Source organism: Solenopsis invicta, chromosome 1 (assembly GCF_016802725.1).
Source record: "Solenopsis invicta isolate M01_SB chromosome 1, UNIL_Sinv_3.0, whole genome shotgun sequence".
Classification (NCBI taxonomy): Eukaryota; Metazoa; Arthropoda; class Insecta; order Hymenoptera; family Formicidae; genus Solenopsis; species Solenopsis invicta.
In genome coordinates, this window is record NC_052664.1 from 26,908,197 (window position 1) to 26,929,325 (window position 21,129).

Sequence of the window (21,129 nt, forward strand, 5' to 3'; positions counted from 1 at the left end):
CAATATAATGGAATTCACATAGGGATGTATAATTTAATAAGAATATACAAATTTATATATATATATATATATATATATATATAAAACAAAAGCAAATTTGTTACTTTATGAAACTAGTTTATTATATAAAACAAAAGCAAACTTGTTACTTTATGAAACTAGTTTATTCTTCTTTCCTGCATTATAAATATAAGGATGCAGCAAACACAATGTCCCGTTTTATAAGTTTGATCGCTTCGCTGAATTTATTTTCTAGATCTGTATTACCGATATTTTTTGCAGCTTGGCACAATTGTCGAAGTACCTCTTCTAAACGTCGCATACACCTGATAATAGATCCTGGAATATGTGTTTGGTATATATATGAGTATATACATGCTATATACAAGTGCTTCAATTTATTACAATTTTAGCACAATGAGATATGCTAATATATACATTACCTTCAAATATATCCGTCATTTTGCAAATTTGTAAGAAATTTGCACCTTTACACCAAGAGTATATAACGTCCATTAAATACGGTTTAAATCTGTCGACATACGCATCTTCATCCAATTCTAGATTGGCTTCCGTCGAGACCTTCGCTATTCTCCGAGCCAAGTCTTGCATCTGTCTGAGCGGGCCGCTTAATTCTTCTGTACTTTTAGGCATCTCGTTTGATTTTTCGTCGCATATGAAACAACTGATCAAAGCTACCATCTGTGGTACGCTCAAGGCATTAAAGAGACCATTAAAGATCATTTCAGTCATTAATAACTCATCGGCACCGTTCAGTTCGCAGGCTACACGTCCTTTCAATTCTATAACATCTGCCGACGTGCAATATGCCATCCTCCTTAAAACTCGCTTCCTACATTTGAGCTCGTCCATCTGAAGTATTGATTTAGCCTGTTTAAACTCTTCCTTAGCTTGTTTAAGTTGCGTAGCTAATTCTTCTTTGTGCAAAAATTGTTCGTATAATACATTTACATTGGGATCCTATAAACAATCATAGATTTTAATAAAAAGACGTCTCCAAATCGAATTGAAAAAAAATTTTTATACATCGCGAGATATTCCGTATAATAAAAAGTTTTTAAAGTATTTGATATAAGATACTTTAAATATAAAAATATAGTGTGTCACGCGATGTAGACTATCTCTTACCTTATGCAAAGAATGTGCATATAATCTTTTCTCTAACGCTTCAATTTTCTTTACAATATCTTTAAAAGCCTGATCTTCTATATGCATATCTGTAATAGGATTGAGTAACGGTGGACCATCCGGGAATCTTTTTTTCACTTCCCGTATCGACTTCAGAACACTCTTCCTATTATCAGGCGGTCTAAGATCTTTTGGATAATACACTCTCAGTGAACTAATTTGTGAAATTAAATTATGTGAAACTGGAACTACTTCCATCTCGCCTTCTCTATCATCGCGACATGGAATTGGATTGCCTTCTTTAGACTCTTTCGATAAATGAAGTAAAATGTCAATAATAATAACAGTCGTGCCTTTTACTGGATTTTTTGGATTTTTCTTCTTAAAATTCACTATAATGCCCCAATCAAACGTTTCATTTCCATTTTTTACCTAGAATAATAATGCAAAAGAAATAAATTTTGCTTAAATATTATTTCCGCGCTAAAAATAATTAATGTGTATATTAAATTGTAAAATATATGTACTTTTACTAATCTTCCAGGTTGTAAAAATGGGACTAAGTACTCTGGTTGCGTTAGAAATGATTGAAACTCTGCGCTCAGTCGATTGAGTTGTTCACGTATGTCATGATAAGAAGAAATTTCATCGTACCTATCCACATTCACGGTGTTGTAAGCACTACATAATTCTTTTACCTCTGAAAACGTAATCAAGATTAAATGTAACTTAATTTACTTCAATTTTTTAACTTCTGATAACATTACGCTGAGTATTAATAGCAACTTACTATTGTACAAAACTGGAATACCAGCTTGATTCTGAAACTGGAAGAAGCTTCTCTCCAACATGTATTCTGGATTAATGTCTTCCACTCGGAGAAGATTAAGAACCATATTGTAGGTCAAGTGAAACGCAGAGTTTATCGGATCTGGCTTCCCCTGAACGATAGCTTTACCAACCATGGGGCTAACTTGCTCGTCTATCATCAATATGACGATTCCTTTGTCATCAAGACCTCTTCTGCCGGCGCGACCGGACATCTGAATGTATTCACCCGACGTGATCCAACGAAAGTCCTTGCCATCGAATTTACGAGGCGCCGTGAACAAGACTGTCCGTGCCGGCATGTTTAAACCCATCGCGAATGTTTCAGTGGCGAAAAGCGCTTTGATCAGACCTTCGCCAAATAATATTTCGACTGTCTCCTTTAAGATCGGCAAGAGTCCACCGTGATGGATCCCTATTCCACGCCGCAAAAGCGGCAACAAATTCATGACTTGCGGTAACTGTTTGTCCGCATCGCTGAGAACATCTATCGCATTGTTAAAAACTTCATCCACTAGTTTCTTCTCCGCTAGTGTGTTCAGATCCAGTTTGGTCATTTGCATTGCGTAAACCTCGCAGTCTTTTTTCGAAAAGCTGAAAATTATCACAGGTGCGAAGTTTCTTTCCATGATCATTTTTACCATCTTAAAGATGTTTGATTGCCCGCTGTTCGAGGCGCGTAGACCACCCTTGCGTCCTTTCGTGTCACCTTTAGCCGCATCGCCCATATTCTGCAGGCATGCCATGGCTCGGTTAAAATTGTCCTCTTTGAATTGACCTGTCTCATCTACAACCTGTTTTACAATAAATACAGTCAGTAGATAACATGTCTTTCTTAAAAAAGCATGAATTTTATTGTGAATTATCACTAACCAAATGTATACCATCGCCACCAACTGGAAATATATAATGTTGCAACGGTGTAGGTCTGTAGTCTGTAGACACTACATGGCAAGGTTGTTTGTGTAAATGTACCACCCACTCTGCGAATTGTCGCGCGTTTGGTATAGTAGCGGAAAGAAATACATAGTGCACATTGTCCGGCAACAATATAAGTGTTTCCTCCCAAACTACGCCTCTCTCTTTATCACGCATGTAATGAATCTCGTCAAAAATCACCCATCCAACTTCACGCATTATCTATGCAAGTATAAAATATAGTTTTATATTTTCTTTCCACATAGAATATTTCATATCAAAATTTTAATATTTTATTAAATAAATATTTATCTTATATCAAATAATTTGACACTAAGCGTTCATGTTATATTTGTGAAAGATATGTGTATTTCTATTAATTTCGTATTAACTATTTAATACACACACACGCGCGCGCGCGCACACACACACACACACACACACACACACACACACAAGTTGTCTCTAAATAAATACCATTTAAAATAATTTCTAAATTGTAGGAGACACGTAAAAAATATTTCGAGTGAATTAAAATTTACTCTATTTTGAGAGAATTATCTCATGATACGCGTAAATTTTTTTTTAAGTGAAAGTATTTCTGAGATTTCAAAGTGAACTTTGTTTTTTTTTTAAATAGAATTACATGATTTTATTACACGATTTCTCTAATAATTTTACATATAAAAATATAAAAATATGGTTATCAAAAAATCAATATATTTGCTGGATATTTTATATTTTATTTTAACAAAACATATCTTATAATAATTATTAATTTTTTTTGCAATAATTGTACTTTATTTTTATGCACAAAATGATAAATAATAAAAGAATAATGTATTTCAAAAATTAAATAATTCCGTTAAAAAAAAACAAAGATCATTTTAAAGTGTCAACAACGCCTGATTAAAAAAAAAATATGTTTATAAGATGTCCCTTTTTTTGAAATAGAGCAAGTTTTATTTGAAACATTTTTTCATATCTCCTACAATTTAGCAATTATTTAAAATTATACTAACTGACACTTATCTAAAAGGATTATGTGTTTTGTGTCCATAATACACAGAGAGAATTGATCAATCACACAAGTCAATTGGCCTTATTGTTCAAATGCGGTTAGTCAATGCTTTTTCCATCCAAGATCTCAGAATAATTTCTAGCATCATAAAGTTAACATGCACTTTATTTTGTAATAATTGTAATAATAAAACAAACCTCTGAACCTCTATACAGCATATTTCGCAAAATTTCAGTAGTCATGATTAGCACACTTGCAGTTGGATTTATAGTAACATCGCCTGTTATTAAACCAACATCCTTAAATTCCTCGTAAAATTCTCTATACTTCTGATTACTCAACGCTTTGATTGGAGTAGTATATATTACTCTCTGTTTATCCCTAAGTGAACATGCTATTGCATATCTGTACAAAATACACAAGAGATTTAATTATAAGAGAAATAATATAAGAGAAATAAAATCATTAAAAAGAGTTGGGAGAAGCAATATCTGAGGAAAAAATATTTACTCAGCCACGACGGTTTTACCAGCTGACGTGTGTGCGGAGACGAGAACTGACTGATTGTTATCAATACATAAAATTGCCTCTTTTTGAAATGGATCAAGTATAAATTTAAACTCTTTGGCCATTTGGTTTTGACGTTCCAATGGTACATATTCTTGATCTGGAGGGATAGCAATCTCGTGCGTACAAGATTCCATGGTTTCTATACTGTTCACTTTTATACGACACGCTATTTCTTCTATACTGCAGAGATAATGTTGAATGTAGTTATATTGTATTTTTTTGTCTATAGTACGATTGTAAGATAAATATGGATAAACGTATTTATATTAAGTAATATTCATTTTATATTAATATTAATATAAAAATTAATTATAATTAAAATATTCCAATGATCATCATAATGATCTTTACTTGATATCATCCACAATGGATTCATGTCGCAATTTTTTAATGGTTGACTTGTCATCATCCGTGTCAAGTTGTCGCTTTATCCTCAGTTCTGGCTCGATTTTTCTGCACAGATTTATTTTAAATAAATAATTTACAATCACAGTGAGGTTAACTACAAAAATTAGGTTAAACTCTGTTAAAAACTCCGCTTAACTTACTTAGAAATGTCTGATATCTCTGCATCGTCTCCGTGTTCATCAAAAACGTCAAACAAGTCTTCGGTAAAATTTGCCATTGTTCATATAAAATGATTATTTCAATAATTATAAAAATAAACAATGCTACTGCTTACACACGTTTTCGTAATGGAGCAGTAATGGCAGTAATGGAGCATATTGCATATGAGCAGGCGCTGCGGGACTCTGCGGCGCTGTTTCGCCATCTTTCGGTGACATTCGCAGCTCGCCGCAACCGCTCGGTCATCTTCGCCACTTTTCGGCAACGGCCAACAACGGCCGACGGCCACTGTCGCCACCGCCAACGAACTTCGTCGTTGATACGTTATGTCATGTTGGTTTTCGCTCCACTCTCCACTGCCGATCAAACGTTGTTTCTTGTATAATTTTCGAATTGTGCTTATTAAATGATTCTCGCCACTGTCGCGGGCTATTACAATTTACGTCTCGAATTATCGTCACACATCGGCTGCTCTCAGTTTTTTTTGTTCCGCCACGTTTATTGTTATACGCCTTTCTGTTCCCGCGCTCTGTATTTTCGGCGGCTTTCAATTTCAGATTGTGCATAGAGACAGTGTCGAAAATGATCTCTTTCTGGAGGTATTTCTTTCTGGAAGATATTATTTCGCAAATAGCGTGCAACGAATTTTGCGCGAATGCCATGCAGCAAAAATGTCGAAATTCAAGAAGAGGAGGAGGCCCGAGGGGCATCAGGTATCGGCGAATCAACCACGGGTAAATAAATTAATATTAATTGTTGGTTGCGAAATAGTAATCGTTTTTACTTAACAATGATTGCGTTGTGCATTTCGTATTTGCATGACTGTTATGAAATTAAACATTTTGTGATATTTAAAATATTTAGTGAATTATTAATGTATTTGTATGTGACAATTTTGAAGCTTGTAGTTTCTTAAATTTATTTCTTTATTTACAAGAGATAATAATTAAATTGTTGCAAGCTTATTAAATTTTGTGAGAATTTATATATATTTAAAAGAAAGTTTCTAGAATAAATACAATTTAATTATTTTATTAAATATCTATTTGGAAGATAAATGAACAAATTGAATACACTGAATAATTATTCTTTGAAATGTTGATTGGACACATTTGGACACTGTTTTAACTTACACATATTTGTATGTTACAGATTAATGCAGTTTCTACTCCGCTGTTGCACATTGGTATTGGTAAGTTTGTATAAAATCATTATTTTAAATATATACAAAAAAAAAGGATATTATAATTTCAGTGTTGTTAGTGGTCAGGGAAAACCAGAAAATTAGGGAGGGATGCAGAAACTGTAGAATACAGTTAAGGAAACAGTTAAGGAAATGCATCGCACATGAAATGCATAACAGAGCATAAGCGTAGCATAAAGCTTCTGGACCAATGAGAATCTTATGTAAATCAATATGGCGATTTTATGCTGGTTGCTCATTGATCCATCGGTCTTATGTTGTGCTTATGTTATGTTATGCATTTCATGTGCGAGGCCCTTTACAAAGAACAGACCTATATCTTCACGTTGGGTGAATGATTGGGTGAGTTCAAGCGGACAAAGCGGCCTGTTTGCCAAGCGATTGAACATTATTGGTTCTTATATGTGGATTCAACCGATTATGTTCAATTGCTCAATGAGTAGGCCTAGCCGCTTTGCCGACTTAATATTATAACAGTAAAAATTAGTAACGTTGTTAGGAATAAGATGTGTAGTAAAAATCAATATTATGTGAAATCAGTGACAAATGATAAACCGATGAGCGTGCTATCCAACTACGGGTCTGAGCGCGCGAATTCTATTCGACATTACTGGTTATTTTAGATCGGTTATAATTCAAAAACTATTATAGACATTTTTGTATTAAGATTTTTTGCTCCACTTTACATCCAGAATACGCTGTTAAAATATTGCTTAGTGATTGCAAAACACCCTGTATATTCAAAATCAAAATAAAATTTTATGACAAAACCACATAAAGTCATATTAATATTGAGAAAAATTTGCAAAATTACAATTATTCTTTTAAAACTTTCTGTGTATAATAAGATCTGTGATTTTTTAGGAGATTTAAAAAAGTGTTCAAAACAGTCAATAATTTATATTTATATAATATAAATGTAGATAAATTGAACTATTTACAATTAGATTTAATAATATGAAAATCTCGAAACACAGTTTTTATTTAAAAAATAATAAAAAGGAGAATTAGTCTCAAAAGCTTTAAAAAATGTTTTTGTTAACTTTATTTAAATATTTCTAGTATTTAAGGACAGAACAGAATGACATACACATAATATATATTGTCTCCAAATTTATTACATTTTATTTAATAAATGCATCGTAAAATATTAGATACATATTTTATAATATTTCTTTAAAATATCAATTGTATACATCACATGGGTATTCAAACATTGGCAATATTTTCTTTACATAAGTGGCAAGAGAATTCAGAAGATCAGTCACAAATATACATTATACAAAATCTTTTAGATATTACAATGGAAGACTATATATTATTGGCGCTTTTTTTCAAATTTTCGAATTTGTACTTGTACATCTTATCTTGATTTTAGCAATTTAAAATGTGTTAAGTACAAAACAATTATTAAAAATTATTTCAGCTGTTAAATGCACAATTTATACATACAAAGAGCTTATAATGTTGCTGTTTATTTCAAAGTTTGTCTATTTGTATATTTGTAATGAATTAATGCTTTTAATTGCACATTTTGTTACTTTCTCTAATATTGTATCAATAAAATTTTATGTCATAATCAATTATAATTACATCGCTTTATTACATTAATAAAAATAACTTTTTTAATAGCATTTTTTCCCTAATAATAGACATAATTCATAATAATATAAAAAGTTATCATTTTTTCGTTTTAAATATAATATATATGGTTCTTTTCTCACTTTCATCAATCTCATTTAGTATATATTATATATTAATATATTAAATATTATAACTGCATAAATCAGATGGAATGTCACAGAATGTTATGCTTTGTTATAATAATGTAACAGTTACATACAAGTTTATTAACTTTCTATAATATGTTTACACTAAGATCTCCTGTATTTTACATAGAGTTATATAATTCTCGTCTATTGTACAGTTTTATTATGAACTATTTGTATCTTTATTGAGGAAATGTCTTTCCTCCACAGGTTCATGTTGAATAAATAGGCGATTTGAAAGATGTAAAGATTTGACATATAGAAGATTTTAGTGTATCTTGAAGTATTTGCATCTTCTTTGCAGATGTAATTTTTTGGTTAGCTTGCTTACACACATATGTGATTGCATTGGTAGACATATTGAATTATTAATTAATATAACTAATTTTAATCAAATTTTATTAAGTATTAAATTTTGTAATACTCATTAAGTAGTAATGCCTATTATATATAAAAAGAAACTAGATTTTAATAAATAACTGTAATTATATTCATTTTGTGAAATTAATATACTATTTTTAAATTTTTATATAATTAAAATAGAATTCTAGCTGAAGTTTTAGAGTTCTTGATATGTTTAAAAAATAATTTTATTTAACATTTAACATAACAAAAATGCAACTAATTATGTTTTGACAATATCAAATAAACGTAATTAATCTTCATTATATGTATATTAAATACTCTGTTATAATACTCTATATTTACAAAAAAATTATTTGAAATATTATTTGAAATATTAAGAATTATTGTACCTAAAGTAAATATTATCATATTTTAAAGTAGATATAAGTCGCGTGCCGGTGAAAATCCGACCAGCCGTTGTCACATAAAACAATACAATAAATCAACAAAAATTAATCTATATGAAATGTATCCAATGATTAAAAAAAATCAATTTGCTTCTTAGTGTAAATGCCATGTAGAAATAAACAAAAGAATCACCTTTTACATACTTTGTTTGAGTTATGAAACAAATTTATAAAAAATTCTTATTATCAATTTATGACCAATAATTATAATAAATTTTTAGAAACATTCACTATTGTCATAGCCCAAACTCACGTCCACAACGCAGTCGGCATTATTCCTTCTACTGTCCTAGCAGCAGGTTTTAAATCTTCATTGCATAAGAAATTTAATGGTAAATCGACCAAGTGACCCTGAAAAAAAAAAACACCCGTTCGATTTAATTAAATGATGAATCTACACTGAGAAAACAAAACAGGAAATTGAAACGTAGTTTGATTCAATTAAATATCGAATCAAGGTGCGTGTCACTAATATATGTAGTTGATTTAACTAAATTTTATTCAACTATATTTGTTATTGTCTTTACTTTTAATTTACTTTTACTTTGCACAAAATATTTCCAATTAGACTGATGCTGTTAATTTAACAGCATTTTTTTCTCTGTGTATAGACAAATATTTAAAGAGATTGATACTTACCTTTATATTCTTTACCATTTCTTGCGCTAATGACGGGTCGGATATGGAAAGAGGTACTTTTTCTTGATATTGTTTCAATATAGAGAAATTGACTACTTTATCAGTGGGAATACAGTGAAATACTTCTTCATATATTTCCGTGTTTCGTTTGCTTCTAGCGCACCATATGTCCTTGTAGAATGATCTTATAATGGCGTCATCGATATTGATGTTCTCTTTAGTATTCAGTAATCCTAGATGTTCACGGAATAATTGTTTTCTTAAGGAGGAAGCAAATTTGCCAGAAGGAAAGGGTATGTCATTCATGCGTCCATCCTCAAACTCCTGGTCCTGTTTCATAAAAATTAGAATTTCAATTGATTTAAATCAATAAAAAAAATATAGAATTATAATAAAATTAACAATTTACAAAATAATACAAAACAATATAACGAATCAAAAATATCAAATAGGACATATAGAGTATAAGTTTTAATGTTCTATTACAAAATTTGTTTGATTTTGCAAAATAAATAACTGTGAGATACTATTGACATATATTCTATACATAGAAATAATATATTTTCATCATTTAAAAAAAAGGAATAATTATTTCAGTGATAACTGTATTTGTAATTTATTCACCATTGATAAAAGAATGCACTAACTACTCATAATATTGACATAATATATATCTTGTCATATTACATAATTTATTTTAAAAGCTATGAATATATTATAATTGTTTTATATGATTACGAAATATTGATCGATTATATATCTACTTCTATTGAAAATATAAGCCGTTACAACGTTAGACTAATATGATAAATAAATAAACTTACATGAATTATTACAGCTATTTCGCTGTCTCGTGTAGCAACCATACTTCTGTCATTTATGTTAGCTGATCCACAGATCACCGTGTTGTCATCTATTATCATTAGCTTACTATGAACGTAGATAAGCTCCGTTACCAACGTACCGTTTAACATAGAACGAGTCCTTAAGCCATGGAATGTGATGTATTCGCTAGGATCTTCTATACCTGCCTCCAACAGCTGATTTAGAATAGCGTCCTTTCCCCTGTTGTTTGATCGAATAGGATAGTGATTTATGCATGCCCCTTTTTTCTCAGTTTACATTTAAAGAATGATACGATACCTCGATATAGAATTATAATTCCAATGAGTTATTGCTTGTAACGCCCTTCCGCTTGGCCCTCCAACTTCTCCCTCGAAGCCTGGCAATAAAGGCATTACGACAAATACCCTGAACACCGCACCTTCCCTGTGCGCTCTCAAGATCCTTTTCAACAACGTCTCACCAATTTGATTTTTCACGCCACCCTTCTCCACGGAGGCAAGCGATATGAAAAATTGATTTTCTATGTATATATATCTGCAAATTTATTCAGATTAATAATACGCTACTAGAATTATACAGAATATTTATGGAATCTTACCTTTCTGCTTCACTAATAGCCTGAATGTAAGCTTCTTGTATACTTCGCTCTACAGTCTCTGAATCGAGAAAACCAGCCGACCAAGAACTCACCGATCGCAGCACTTGACATTTGATATTGTGCTTGTTTGCCTCTTTGATGAACGGAGCGTAGCTCCTGCAGTTTTTGTATGATTTCGGTAATAAGTAAGGATAACCCAAATTCTGATTTGCTTTTTCTAGCTACAACAAATACTGTATTAGTGTTCATCATTTCGCTTGTGTATTTTAACTGAAGAATATACGTTTTTTTCCTAGTTGAACTTCTTCACAGTTCATTTTTTCTTCCGATGTTGAAGAGGAAACAAAAAAATAAAACTGTGCAAAAAGTTTAGCTGAAAAGAACAGGCTTATGTTATCGAATTATGTGTACCTTGACGGCATTCCAGCGCTGTATAAAATGCCTAGCCACATCTCTAGCGGCAGCGTTTTGCACTAAAACTCCAATGTCGTGCCAGGGCATTCTAGGAGTAGTAGTTCTATCTACTAGATCCTGATACGGTCTTTCGAGATCGTTAAAGTCTTTGACAATGAAATTTGTGTAGTCTTTACCGATCCACAATTTTGTCGTAGACTTGAAACCGCAGTCCACTGTATCGCTAGATTTGGTTGGTGCAAGTTTGCTAAATTAAGGACAAATTATATGTTTTCAGTTATAAAATGAATATAAATGACGGTATTGAACAGGAATACAATTCATACTTCTCTTCATCCTCATCGACGTCCGCTTCGTGAGAAGTGTATACCATATTAATGAATTCTTGCCTCTTCACTTTCACAGTGTTCTTCATTTTATCAACGGTTGTTTTGGCGACATCGAACAGATTCTTCCTTTGCATTTCAGGAGTATTACACTTGACACCGTCTCCCTTTTCTTGCAGCATAAATAGTAAATTATCCGTTGACAACGTTGACAGTGCTAAATCCTTTTGTGTCTCTTCATCCATCATTGGCCTTTAAAGATAAATCAATTACGTTTACATCCCTAATTTTAGTCCATTTTTATACAAATAATGATTAAATAGTACTTACAACAAAGGCATAGATCTTGTAGTCGCCATAACGATAGTATTCGTTGCTATTGCTAATGTTAACAGCACATGTCTCTCTGTGCAGCCTAATACTTTTTTACTACTAGTATTAGTTAGCTTGTCTCTTGAAGGAATGTAGATGCTTGATTGATGAATCGATTCTACAATCAGTATATCATTAGTCGAGATGCAAAAACTAAGTATTAACAAAATTCAAATGACATTTACCTAAATCTGTCAATCTGTGTTCATTGGTATCCCATCTACCATAACATAAATCAATGCCACCGAGAAATGCTAAAGATTGATCAATGACTACGATTTTTTCATGATGCGCCCAAAGAAACACGCCTGACCTCGCGTGATCTGGATGTCTCAGTACTTTTATATTCTCAGGACATTGTTCTACAAGTTTCTGTTTGCTGTAGTAACTGTTTATGCCTAAAGCGACTTCGATTTCTTTATATATTAGTACGAATATTTTGACACCTTGAGCCTGCAAGGAAATATTTATATAATAGATATTCTTGTATTTATTATATAATAATTTTAAATAATTTCCTCGCACTAGGATTAATCAATACATAATTTTATAATTTTAAATCAAATGTAACATTTGCATTTTAATAAAAATATTGTCAACTATACTTACAGCTTTTCTTTGTAAAATTTTATCCAGTCGCCAATAATCTCCACCAGACATTGGTCTTTTCATGTGAATTTCTGGTGAAAGCCACCAATCTGCGATAAAAATTTCTTCTTTGGCGTTTTCCAATCCATCTGCTACGGCAGACATATAATCGGCCCCATCCACGAACCAAGTCGCGGATATGTATGAACGATATGGAGCAAATGAGTTGTGTGGATTTGTTTGTATAAAATCTTTACCTATATCGACATTAAATCAAATAGATCTTTAAATCATTAGAAAACAAAGATACATTATACAGTGGTGATCATAAAAATAGAGTCACTGGAAAGAAAAACAATCATCAATAAAAATACTAAAATTTAAATTTGTACTAAATTTATTATATTATTTATTTTAAACATATGTATAAGAGGTTAAAAACAAATTTTTATTTTATTGTAACTTATATTAAAATAGAGCCATTTATATAAAAATTGATACATTTACATTAATCATTTATTATTTAATATACATTGTAATAAAATGAAAATTTGTTTTTAGTCTTTTATGTTTAAAATAAATAGTATGATAAAATAAATTCAGTACAAATTTAAACTTTAGTATTTTTATTGATGATTGTTGTTTTCCTTTCTCAGTGACTTTATTTATATGGCCATTACTGTTTATTGTACTCTCTGAAATCTTACCTTCCTTATTACTAATTTCTTGTATAAACTCCATCCATTCCTTGGCTTTTCGTTTCGTCCAACACTTGATAACTATATGTCTACTCAGATTCGCAATCTGCATGCCGCTACGTGAACCCGTAGTGTATACTCCAAGACTGATTCCAAAGCCATTATCCATCAAGATAACAGATTTTACTCTTCCATCTTTAGGATTGAGATATGCAACGAAGGTCTCTTTAACGACAAGATGCCTCTTTTGCCATTTGCCACAAAGAGAGGTACGGAAAAAATTACACTTGATACAGAACCCACATTCATATAGGCCAAATAAATTGCATCCTGTTTTGGCGCCTGATCCAGTCCGTTTTAAAATCGTACCTTCTTTCCCTTTCATTCCTAAGTCAGCCACGAAGGACAAATGTGAAATGTCCAAAAAATTGATCTGTAAACAAATGATGAAGGCTACCTCTTCAGATCACTCAATCGTGTTATCACACACACTAAAGATATACTTACGGTTTCAGAATGACGCCTGTAAATTTCTATGTTGAGTAAGTTACTCAGGTAATCCTCTAGTTCCTTTCTTCTCTGATTTAACTGCTCGTAAGGCACTAGAATGTCAGGCTTATTAGGAAACCTGTGAAAGTGATGTTTTGATTATATTTTTCTAGACTTTTTTCTTTTCTATGAATATAGATCATAATAATCTTCACACCTTGGCAAAGCATTTCGTCTGCTCTTTTTCTCGTTCGAAGTTCTAAGGTTTTTCATGCTGTTCCTCCTTTCTTTGTGACTCTTTGTAGGGAAAGGTATGTTCAAACTAGCACGATATAATTTCAGTTGATTATGCAGGTATTGAATATGTTTGTATCGCTTTTTAATAGTCCAGACAAAAGGCCCGTGTTTAAATTCTATGGTGTACAGATTCGGGTTCAAGGGATGTGTGGTCACACTACGCTGGTTATCTATGATTTTCACGTGCACTTCCTCACCAGGAATAAACACATTGCGAGTTTGACTTTTGAACTTAGTTGATGTGTTGTGTATAACAGTGAATGGTACTACACCAGGGATTTCTAACGTAGGGAAAAAAAGAACATAACAAAATTGATAAAAACTACACAATAAAAGCATAAGTATAAATTATAAAAATAAATGAATAAAATATAAGAATAAATACACATAAAATCATTAGCAACTGGGAAAATTACAGAGCAAACTGATTAATATTTAGGTCAAAAAGAAACAGAGGTCATCAAAAAATGTGCATGATGGCTTAGAGTATATAAATTCATACCTCTACTATCTGTGCATGCTGTACTATCCATGCTCTCTTGCTTATAAACTTGTATTGTCTCGCCATTTTCGTCAATTCTTATTTCTAATGAGTCAGGTACTTCCAAAGCGTCATCGTATTCAGAGTCCAGTGACATTGCACGGTTTATTTCATGAGGTCCAACTTCGACCAATTCAGTAGACATTTTTAGCAAGCTTTCTGTAAAGTTTTTTTTATACATTTCTTATACGATGCTTCCAAACATAAACACATCTTCTAGTTATTAAAGTTACACTAACATAAGGGTATCAAGTATGGTCTCAACTACTCAGAACGAGGTATCAGAAGTTAGTTAATTTCGATCTCCTGAAAATTTGATATAAAAAAAGTTATAAATATCTCAAGTACATTATCACATTGATAAAATACGAGATAATAGTTATTGGAAAAATACTACAAATAAGAGAAAATACCAGAGAAAACTGCTCTTTTTCTTCGAAATTACCTTCCGCAACGGTGTTCAATTAGAAAAGAAGCCACGTACGTGATAAGTCACGCGCGCTTATCGCGTTTATTTCCAGATAAAAAAATTATATTCACCTCGCTTTAAGTTGAGTACTGCAACTCTAGCCTAATAACGTCCCGCCTATCGAGCATCATCGACAAACGTGGACAGACGCGTATCCCTCACGGACACTCGCGCTGACCCGCGCAACATTGGATTGTAACAACTGTCGCCGCCTCGAGAACGAGCGCACGATTCAGGCGACGATCATCGTCGTTTGGCGCGGATTATGATATGATATATTACGCGATGATCCGGCACGCCGTGACGCGACACGTGTTTACTCATCGCGATGACCGCATGGCCTGGCATGGTTGGGCATTGTTGGGCATGGCCAACTACTATTGACTACTATACCAACCGTTCCGTGTCCGCCATCGAGCGATGTTATGCTCCTTGACTGCGTTCCAAGCGAGACAATGCACGAATTCGAAAAAAGAATGAAAAGAAAACTCTGCGGAAGAGAAGACAGAATTACGAAGAAAAAACACAGTCGAGAAAAATGTTCGAAAATAGAATTACGTTCCTTTTCCGCGTGAGGAAACGTAAAAAAAATAATGTACGTTTAACTTGGAGTTATGTAATAAATTTTTATGCGTGGAATTGAGATCTGAATTCGTCAAATTCGTTGAATTTTATATTTATTTTGTAACACTTTTGACTAGATTTCATTAACATTTTTTAAAAACTTTATTAATTTTTATAAAATGTTATTAATTTGTTATTATGGAGTATTTACGATTTTTCATTGTAACTTTACCAAGAATTTGTTACACATTTTTCAATAAATTTCCTTATTTTTTTATTAAATAATATTTTGTTGACATTTTATTACACTTTCATTAAAATATCATACACTGAAAAAAAAATTATTACTATATTTTAATAAATATATATTTAAATAGTTAAAATATTTACTTATTACGATATAAAAGAATATTTACGTTTAATAAATATTTTATTGTAACTCATCAAACAAATATTCATTAAAATTTATAAATTATATACTATAGTAATTTTTTCTCTATGTATACTTTTTATTAGAAACAGAAAATAATCTTTTCTCGAAATATAATTAAAATTTTTCTTTGAAACTTCATCAAATTTAATAAAGCATCAAGTTCATTAAAATTTCATTAAGGGATCACATCTGTTTCTCAACTTCAAAAAATCGATTTTTTTTGCTTATTTTAAAAGGTACATATATCTTAGAAACATTTTAAGACCAGAACGAGTTTTTTTATTTTACCTTACTTAAAAACTCTTGTAAAACTTTAAATGCATTTTTCTCGACGTAGAACATGTTTTTTTATCGAGTTAAACGGTGGACATGATTTAGCTCGTAATACTTATCTAAAACTAATTTTTTTTTATTTTTCAGAATCATAGTTCTGACGAAAGGAATTTAAGAAACAAAAAACTATTACGGAAATGGTGAATAATTTGAAAGAAGTCGTAATTTTTACAAAAAAATTGTCTATATTTTTATTGTCACTGGACGCAACCACCATGTCTTTAATTATTTTTTAGTTTATTTATACGTTTTATGCTCTTTAAGAGTCCACCTTTAAAATAAAAAAAATGAAATTAATTAGTTCAATAGTTTTCTTACAATTTCTTATCACATTTTGACTACTTTTCAAGTTCGAGAAACAGAAATGTGACTCCTTAAAATTTCTATTAGGGTTCTATCTTCTTTTTTCCTTCCTTTTTCTTTTCTTCTTTATCTCTTTGATTGTGGGTTTCTTAGTACTACTTTATTATGTTACAGGATCTACTTAAATCAATTAACTTATCAGATTTTCAAATATTCTATATGTTTCAAACTCAAAAAGAAATTCGAGATTATCTGGTTCATTACATCCGATTGAAAAGAAACATGACAATTACGTCATTACAGTGGTTTCCTTCTTTTATGTGAAACAGGAAAGAATGTAATCCTTCTAGATTAAAAAACCACTTCGGGTCTATATAATCAATTCCTTTGTATTTTAATGAATGTTTTTCGATTGTCCTAAGAAGAATGAGTAGAGCTCGCGCTTTCGCTTCGGTCTGAATGAAAAGGAGGGACCGTCACTGATGAGTCGAAGTATCGAGAAATCGTTCGACTTTCCACTTGTTTTAACATCGCGTTTTCAAATAGATGCGGAGCTGTTCTTCGCGTCGTCGTACTAATATCAAATATTAGCGCGGACAGGTACATCGCGAAAGTAATTGGATCGCGCGTGTCATTTTCTCCATATTTTAACCCACTTTCCGAGTGGAGTATCGGCGATCACACACGTTATCGATCTCCATAATGAACTACTTCTCGACATGATTGTCAAGGAGAAAGCGACATGTCGTGATGGAGTACGATTTTCTATCAGTTTTTATCAGTATTTAATTACTCGTATAATAATAACCGCGTGTGTTTATGGCGATGTGTTCTAATCTGAAATTAATAGGTCTGTTAGTTTTAGCTGTACTTTCTACATTTTGTCTTTCTTTCTTCCCTTCCTTTATAAATCATATTTTATATATTTATTTATTTTATATTAAAAGAACGCAAGAAATAAGCTAAACTTTTTTTTCTGTTCAAAATTCGTTAATATAACATTTTTTTTTTATCGATGTTATGAAACTCTTATTTAACTTCTATGATCACAGTTACACAGATTCGAAGATATATATAGAATATGTGAGAGATACTTCATCGAATAAAAATTTTAAATACGCATAAACATACACGTGAGCAATGCATAGGACATTACATCTTTGTAGAAATCCATACGATCTTACCTTTGAAAAAATTGCGTCTTACATGCAATATTTTTGCAGCAAACATATTTTTCAGATCAGTTTGGAAATAACAAGAAACATCTTATTTTTTAACGATATTATGATGTAAAATAAAATTTTAAAAAAGTAATTATTTTAATAAATAAATGAAGAGATATCCCGAAGATGTTATAACGATAGTTTGAGAAAGGAATGCGACACTTCTATAAATATTTAATAAGCGACTTCTCATTATTCCAAGTATATTTTGTAATCTTTTGCGGTTAAATCTGGATCTCAAAATCCTTGAAATTATATATCTACCGGGTGTCCTTGGGATTTTACTATACAGATATTTCGTAGACCACTCCCTCGACATTACTTGTTTCGCGTTATCTTGCTATCCAAATGATTTAATTAAATATAATCATTTATGCGCCTTTTTTTATGTTGTTTATCAACCTATAATGACTTACACTCCACGCATATATTTTGAGTTAACATTTTACATCCGGATTTGTATGTCCGAGAGAAAAAAAAGTTGGCGCCAGGTTAATAGCCAGGATAATAGTTTTAGTCTATCATTCCGCACTGTTAATAACGAAATAAAATATTCATATATACATATACATATTTATGATTTGTGATAAATATTATTCTAAAGTTTAATCTTTGTTTAATACTATCATTATTTTATTAATCTGAAATGTGAACATTTAATATCTTTACAAATATAATTTAAAAAAGATTTTTAATATGACCGGAAATTTTATCTGTATACATCGATAATTGATATTTATATGTATGATTATTTAATAAATTATTATATATTATATAATTGAAGTATCGATAACTATAACTATAAACTTTTTTTTTTTCATCTTAAAATCGTTGATAAAATACGCTGATAAAATACATTGACAATTTTGTATGATCGAATCAAGTAAATTAAAATGATTATAGATAATATTTGTACGTAAAAACTTGTAATTATTTAAAAACAATTACAATTATAATTCTTCATATTTAAAAGTAATTATTAGCGTTTTTGACTGCAGTGGATTTGAACCCAATCCACTGCAATCGAAAACGCTATATAATTCCATTGTATGTATATCACAGAGAGTTGAGAGACGTGACGGAATTCGTTTCTTTCAAATAACGCAAACAATATTCCAAATAGCAGAATCACGTTAAAACAATAAAACATGAAGTCTATTAAAACAAAATTGCTGTCATCACTTTATCTGCCGATGTCACTCTGCTACTTGGGTTGGATTTAGTTACTAAACAGCTAAACAGTCGTTAATAAAATAAGTGCCAAGAGTTCATAGGCGCTTTACAGCTCTAAGCGATGTAATTGAGCGCCTTTAGACACCAACAATGAAAGAGTCATATTTTTCCTACATAAATATCTATATACTGTAAAAAATAGAATTGGATTGCTTTATTATTTTACCAAAAGATTAATTCGATTGTTATTATTAACTTATATTTACTTTAATATATGTATAGCTTTACATACAGTTTTGTTGTTAACAACAAATGAAATAAATTCAAGCGAATAACTTGAATTGAAAAGAGGGAGACTTTACAGAGAATTCATTTTGACCTTCCTCCATACCATTTCATTTTACTCCGTAACTCCTTGAGAGATCCTTTCTCTTTAATTCGTTTGCAGACCTCTTTTCTTTTACTCTCTGCGCCTGCATCGAGAGTTCGTTCCACGATAAAACTGATGCATTCGGAAATTAATACTTCATGTTTTTCGTGAAAAATGGTTCAAGGCTTTTTCTGCATGAAGCAATCTTGTACAAAGAATCAACTTTGATCTGCGAACAAATATTTATTTAGGATCTTTTGCGTTACTTACGTGATCTAAAATATTGATATACATTGTCGCTCAATTGACATTGATTATAGTCTCAATAGATACTAGAGGAGGGTGGGGTCCAGTGAATCAGTATTCGTGTGACGAATAAAGATTGGTTGATGATTGATCTCACGAGAAAATATTTTATATTTTAAAACCGGTTTTTTATAAACGGTGAAAACGATTCTTATTAAAATTTTTGTGTCGAATTGTTAACATAATATGAAAGTGTTATTTGAATATTTGGTGTTAAATTGATATTTAACATTTTTTTTTTTAATTAAAATAACGTTTCTTAAGAGTAAATAAACAAATAACATAAAAATAATGTAAAACAAATTTTAAAATACAAGGGAAAAATTAGGAAAATCTGAAATTTTCAGGGAATTTATTTTTTACTTTTAAGAATTATAAATCTTTTATATAGTTGAAGTTTGAAGCGTTCTTGGAGCGAAAATAAAAATGTATTTTGTGTTAAATATATAAGCACGAGGATAAGCTCTGAAAATAAAAATAAAAAAAAACATTTATTAATATTTGAGGTCCGAAAATGTCAAAGTTCATCCTGAAGTAATAACGTATACTATCAAACATAAGAATAAAAACTCCTATACGGAGTATAACTTTTAAAACTCGTTTCCTGGGGTTTGTCCCAAAATGTAAAAGAGTGAAAACAAGCTTTAAAACTTCTGAAAGTAAAAAAATAACCTGTTGAGGTACGAGGTCCGAAAGTGCTCCGTTCAATTTTTAATCGCAGATTTGCTTGCATACGCTGCTACTTCCGGTTGAACGGAGTTCGGATAAACGTGTAGTAGGCCTTACTACACGTACATTCTCTTGGTGACTTATGATTTTTTATTAAAAAAAAAATAGTCAATAGAAAACACTGTTGTTTTAAGTCGGTGTTATGTGATATCATTTCGTAAAAACGTAATTATTGAAAGCTCTAATTTTATTTTAATTAGTTCTATTGTTCTTGATATATAAAACAAACAGTGTTCTGATTGTTAAAGTAAAAAAATGTCTTAGGATAAGTGAAATGTCAGGTTGATTCAGCGTCTCACTTTGTCTCACGAAAGTTTCCGTTATAATTCTTGCCGATTTTAAAAGATCTACAGTTGTAGATGAGTTCTACAAAAAGTTTTGATGACATTGTTTTTTTTTAATATTTTATATAATTTTTATCAAATTTTTAAATAAATTTTAAATAATTTTGTCAAAAAGTCGGTTTTATGGGAACGAAAGTGAAATTCATTTCTATCGGTTTTTCAGAGTTCTGTGCATTATAAAATATATTTCTCATATAGTTCTGAACATATATAATCATCTTTCAAAGAGTTATGAT

General features: G+C 31.0%; 3 protein-coding genes across 8 annotated transcripts in view; 1 reads left to right on the forward strand and 2 right to left on the reverse strand.

Moving 5' to 3' along the window:
• Positions 1 to 145: 145 nt before the first annotated feature.
• Positions 146 to 5,111, reverse strand: LOC105195248 (exosome RNA helicase MTR4). Its single transcript, XM_026132440.2, has 10 exons — positions 5,035 to 5,111; positions 4,838 to 4,939; positions 4,427 to 4,666; positions 4,114 to 4,321; positions 2,851 to 3,117; positions 1,940 to 2,771; positions 1,677 to 1,849; positions 1,150 to 1,581; positions 444 to 981; positions 146 to 339 (listed from the first exon to the last, which is right to left on the reverse strand). Exons 1-10 carry the CDS (start codon positions 5,109 to 5,111, stop codon positions 182 to 184), a joined length of 3,027 nt encoding a protein of 1,008 aa, XP_025988225.1. The 3' UTR covers positions 146 to 181.
• A 106-nt stretch (positions 5,112 to 5,217) lies between these two features.
• Positions 5,218 to 21,129, forward strand: part of LOC105202110 (mucin-17) — a 58,894-nt gene continuing 42,982 nt past the window's right edge. The window contains exons 1-2 of the mRNA XM_039452670.1: positions 5,218 to 5,787; positions 6,206 to 6,245. The gene's annotated coding sequence lies outside the window, so the exon portion shown is untranslated. The remainder of the gene's footprint in view (positions 5,788 to 6,205; positions 6,246 to 21,129) is intronic.
• Positions 7,356 to 15,532, reverse strand: LOC105201964 (phospholipase D2). 6 transcript variants are annotated; one of them, XM_011170271.3, is made up of 16 exons: positions 15,187 to 15,532; positions 14,886 to 14,952; positions 14,608 to 14,805; positions 14,026 to 14,386; positions 13,827 to 13,947; positions 13,329 to 13,752; positions 12,643 to 12,878; positions 12,219 to 12,486; positions 11,992 to 12,151; positions 11,662 to 11,913; positions 11,333 to 11,582; positions 10,922 to 11,142; positions 10,621 to 10,857; positions 10,302 to 10,542; positions 9,478 to 9,807; positions 7,356 to 9,189 (listed from the first exon to the last, which is right to left on the reverse strand). In XM_011170271.3, the coding sequence occupies exons 3-16, from the start codon at positions 14,789 to 14,791 to the stop codon at positions 9,088 to 9,090; spliced, it is 3,387 nt and encodes a 1,128-aa protein (XP_011168573.2). In that variant the 5' UTR covers positions 14,792 to 14,805; positions 14,886 to 14,952; positions 15,187 to 15,532; the 3' UTR covers positions 7,356 to 9,087. The 6 variants fall into 6 exon arrangements, with proteins under 6 accessions (XP_011168573.2, XP_011168574.2, XP_025988162.2 ...); XM_011170272.3 differs by having other exon boundaries at positions 15,092 to 15,532; XM_026132377.2 differs by lacking the exon at positions 15,187 to 15,532 and adding an exon at positions 15,060 to 15,150.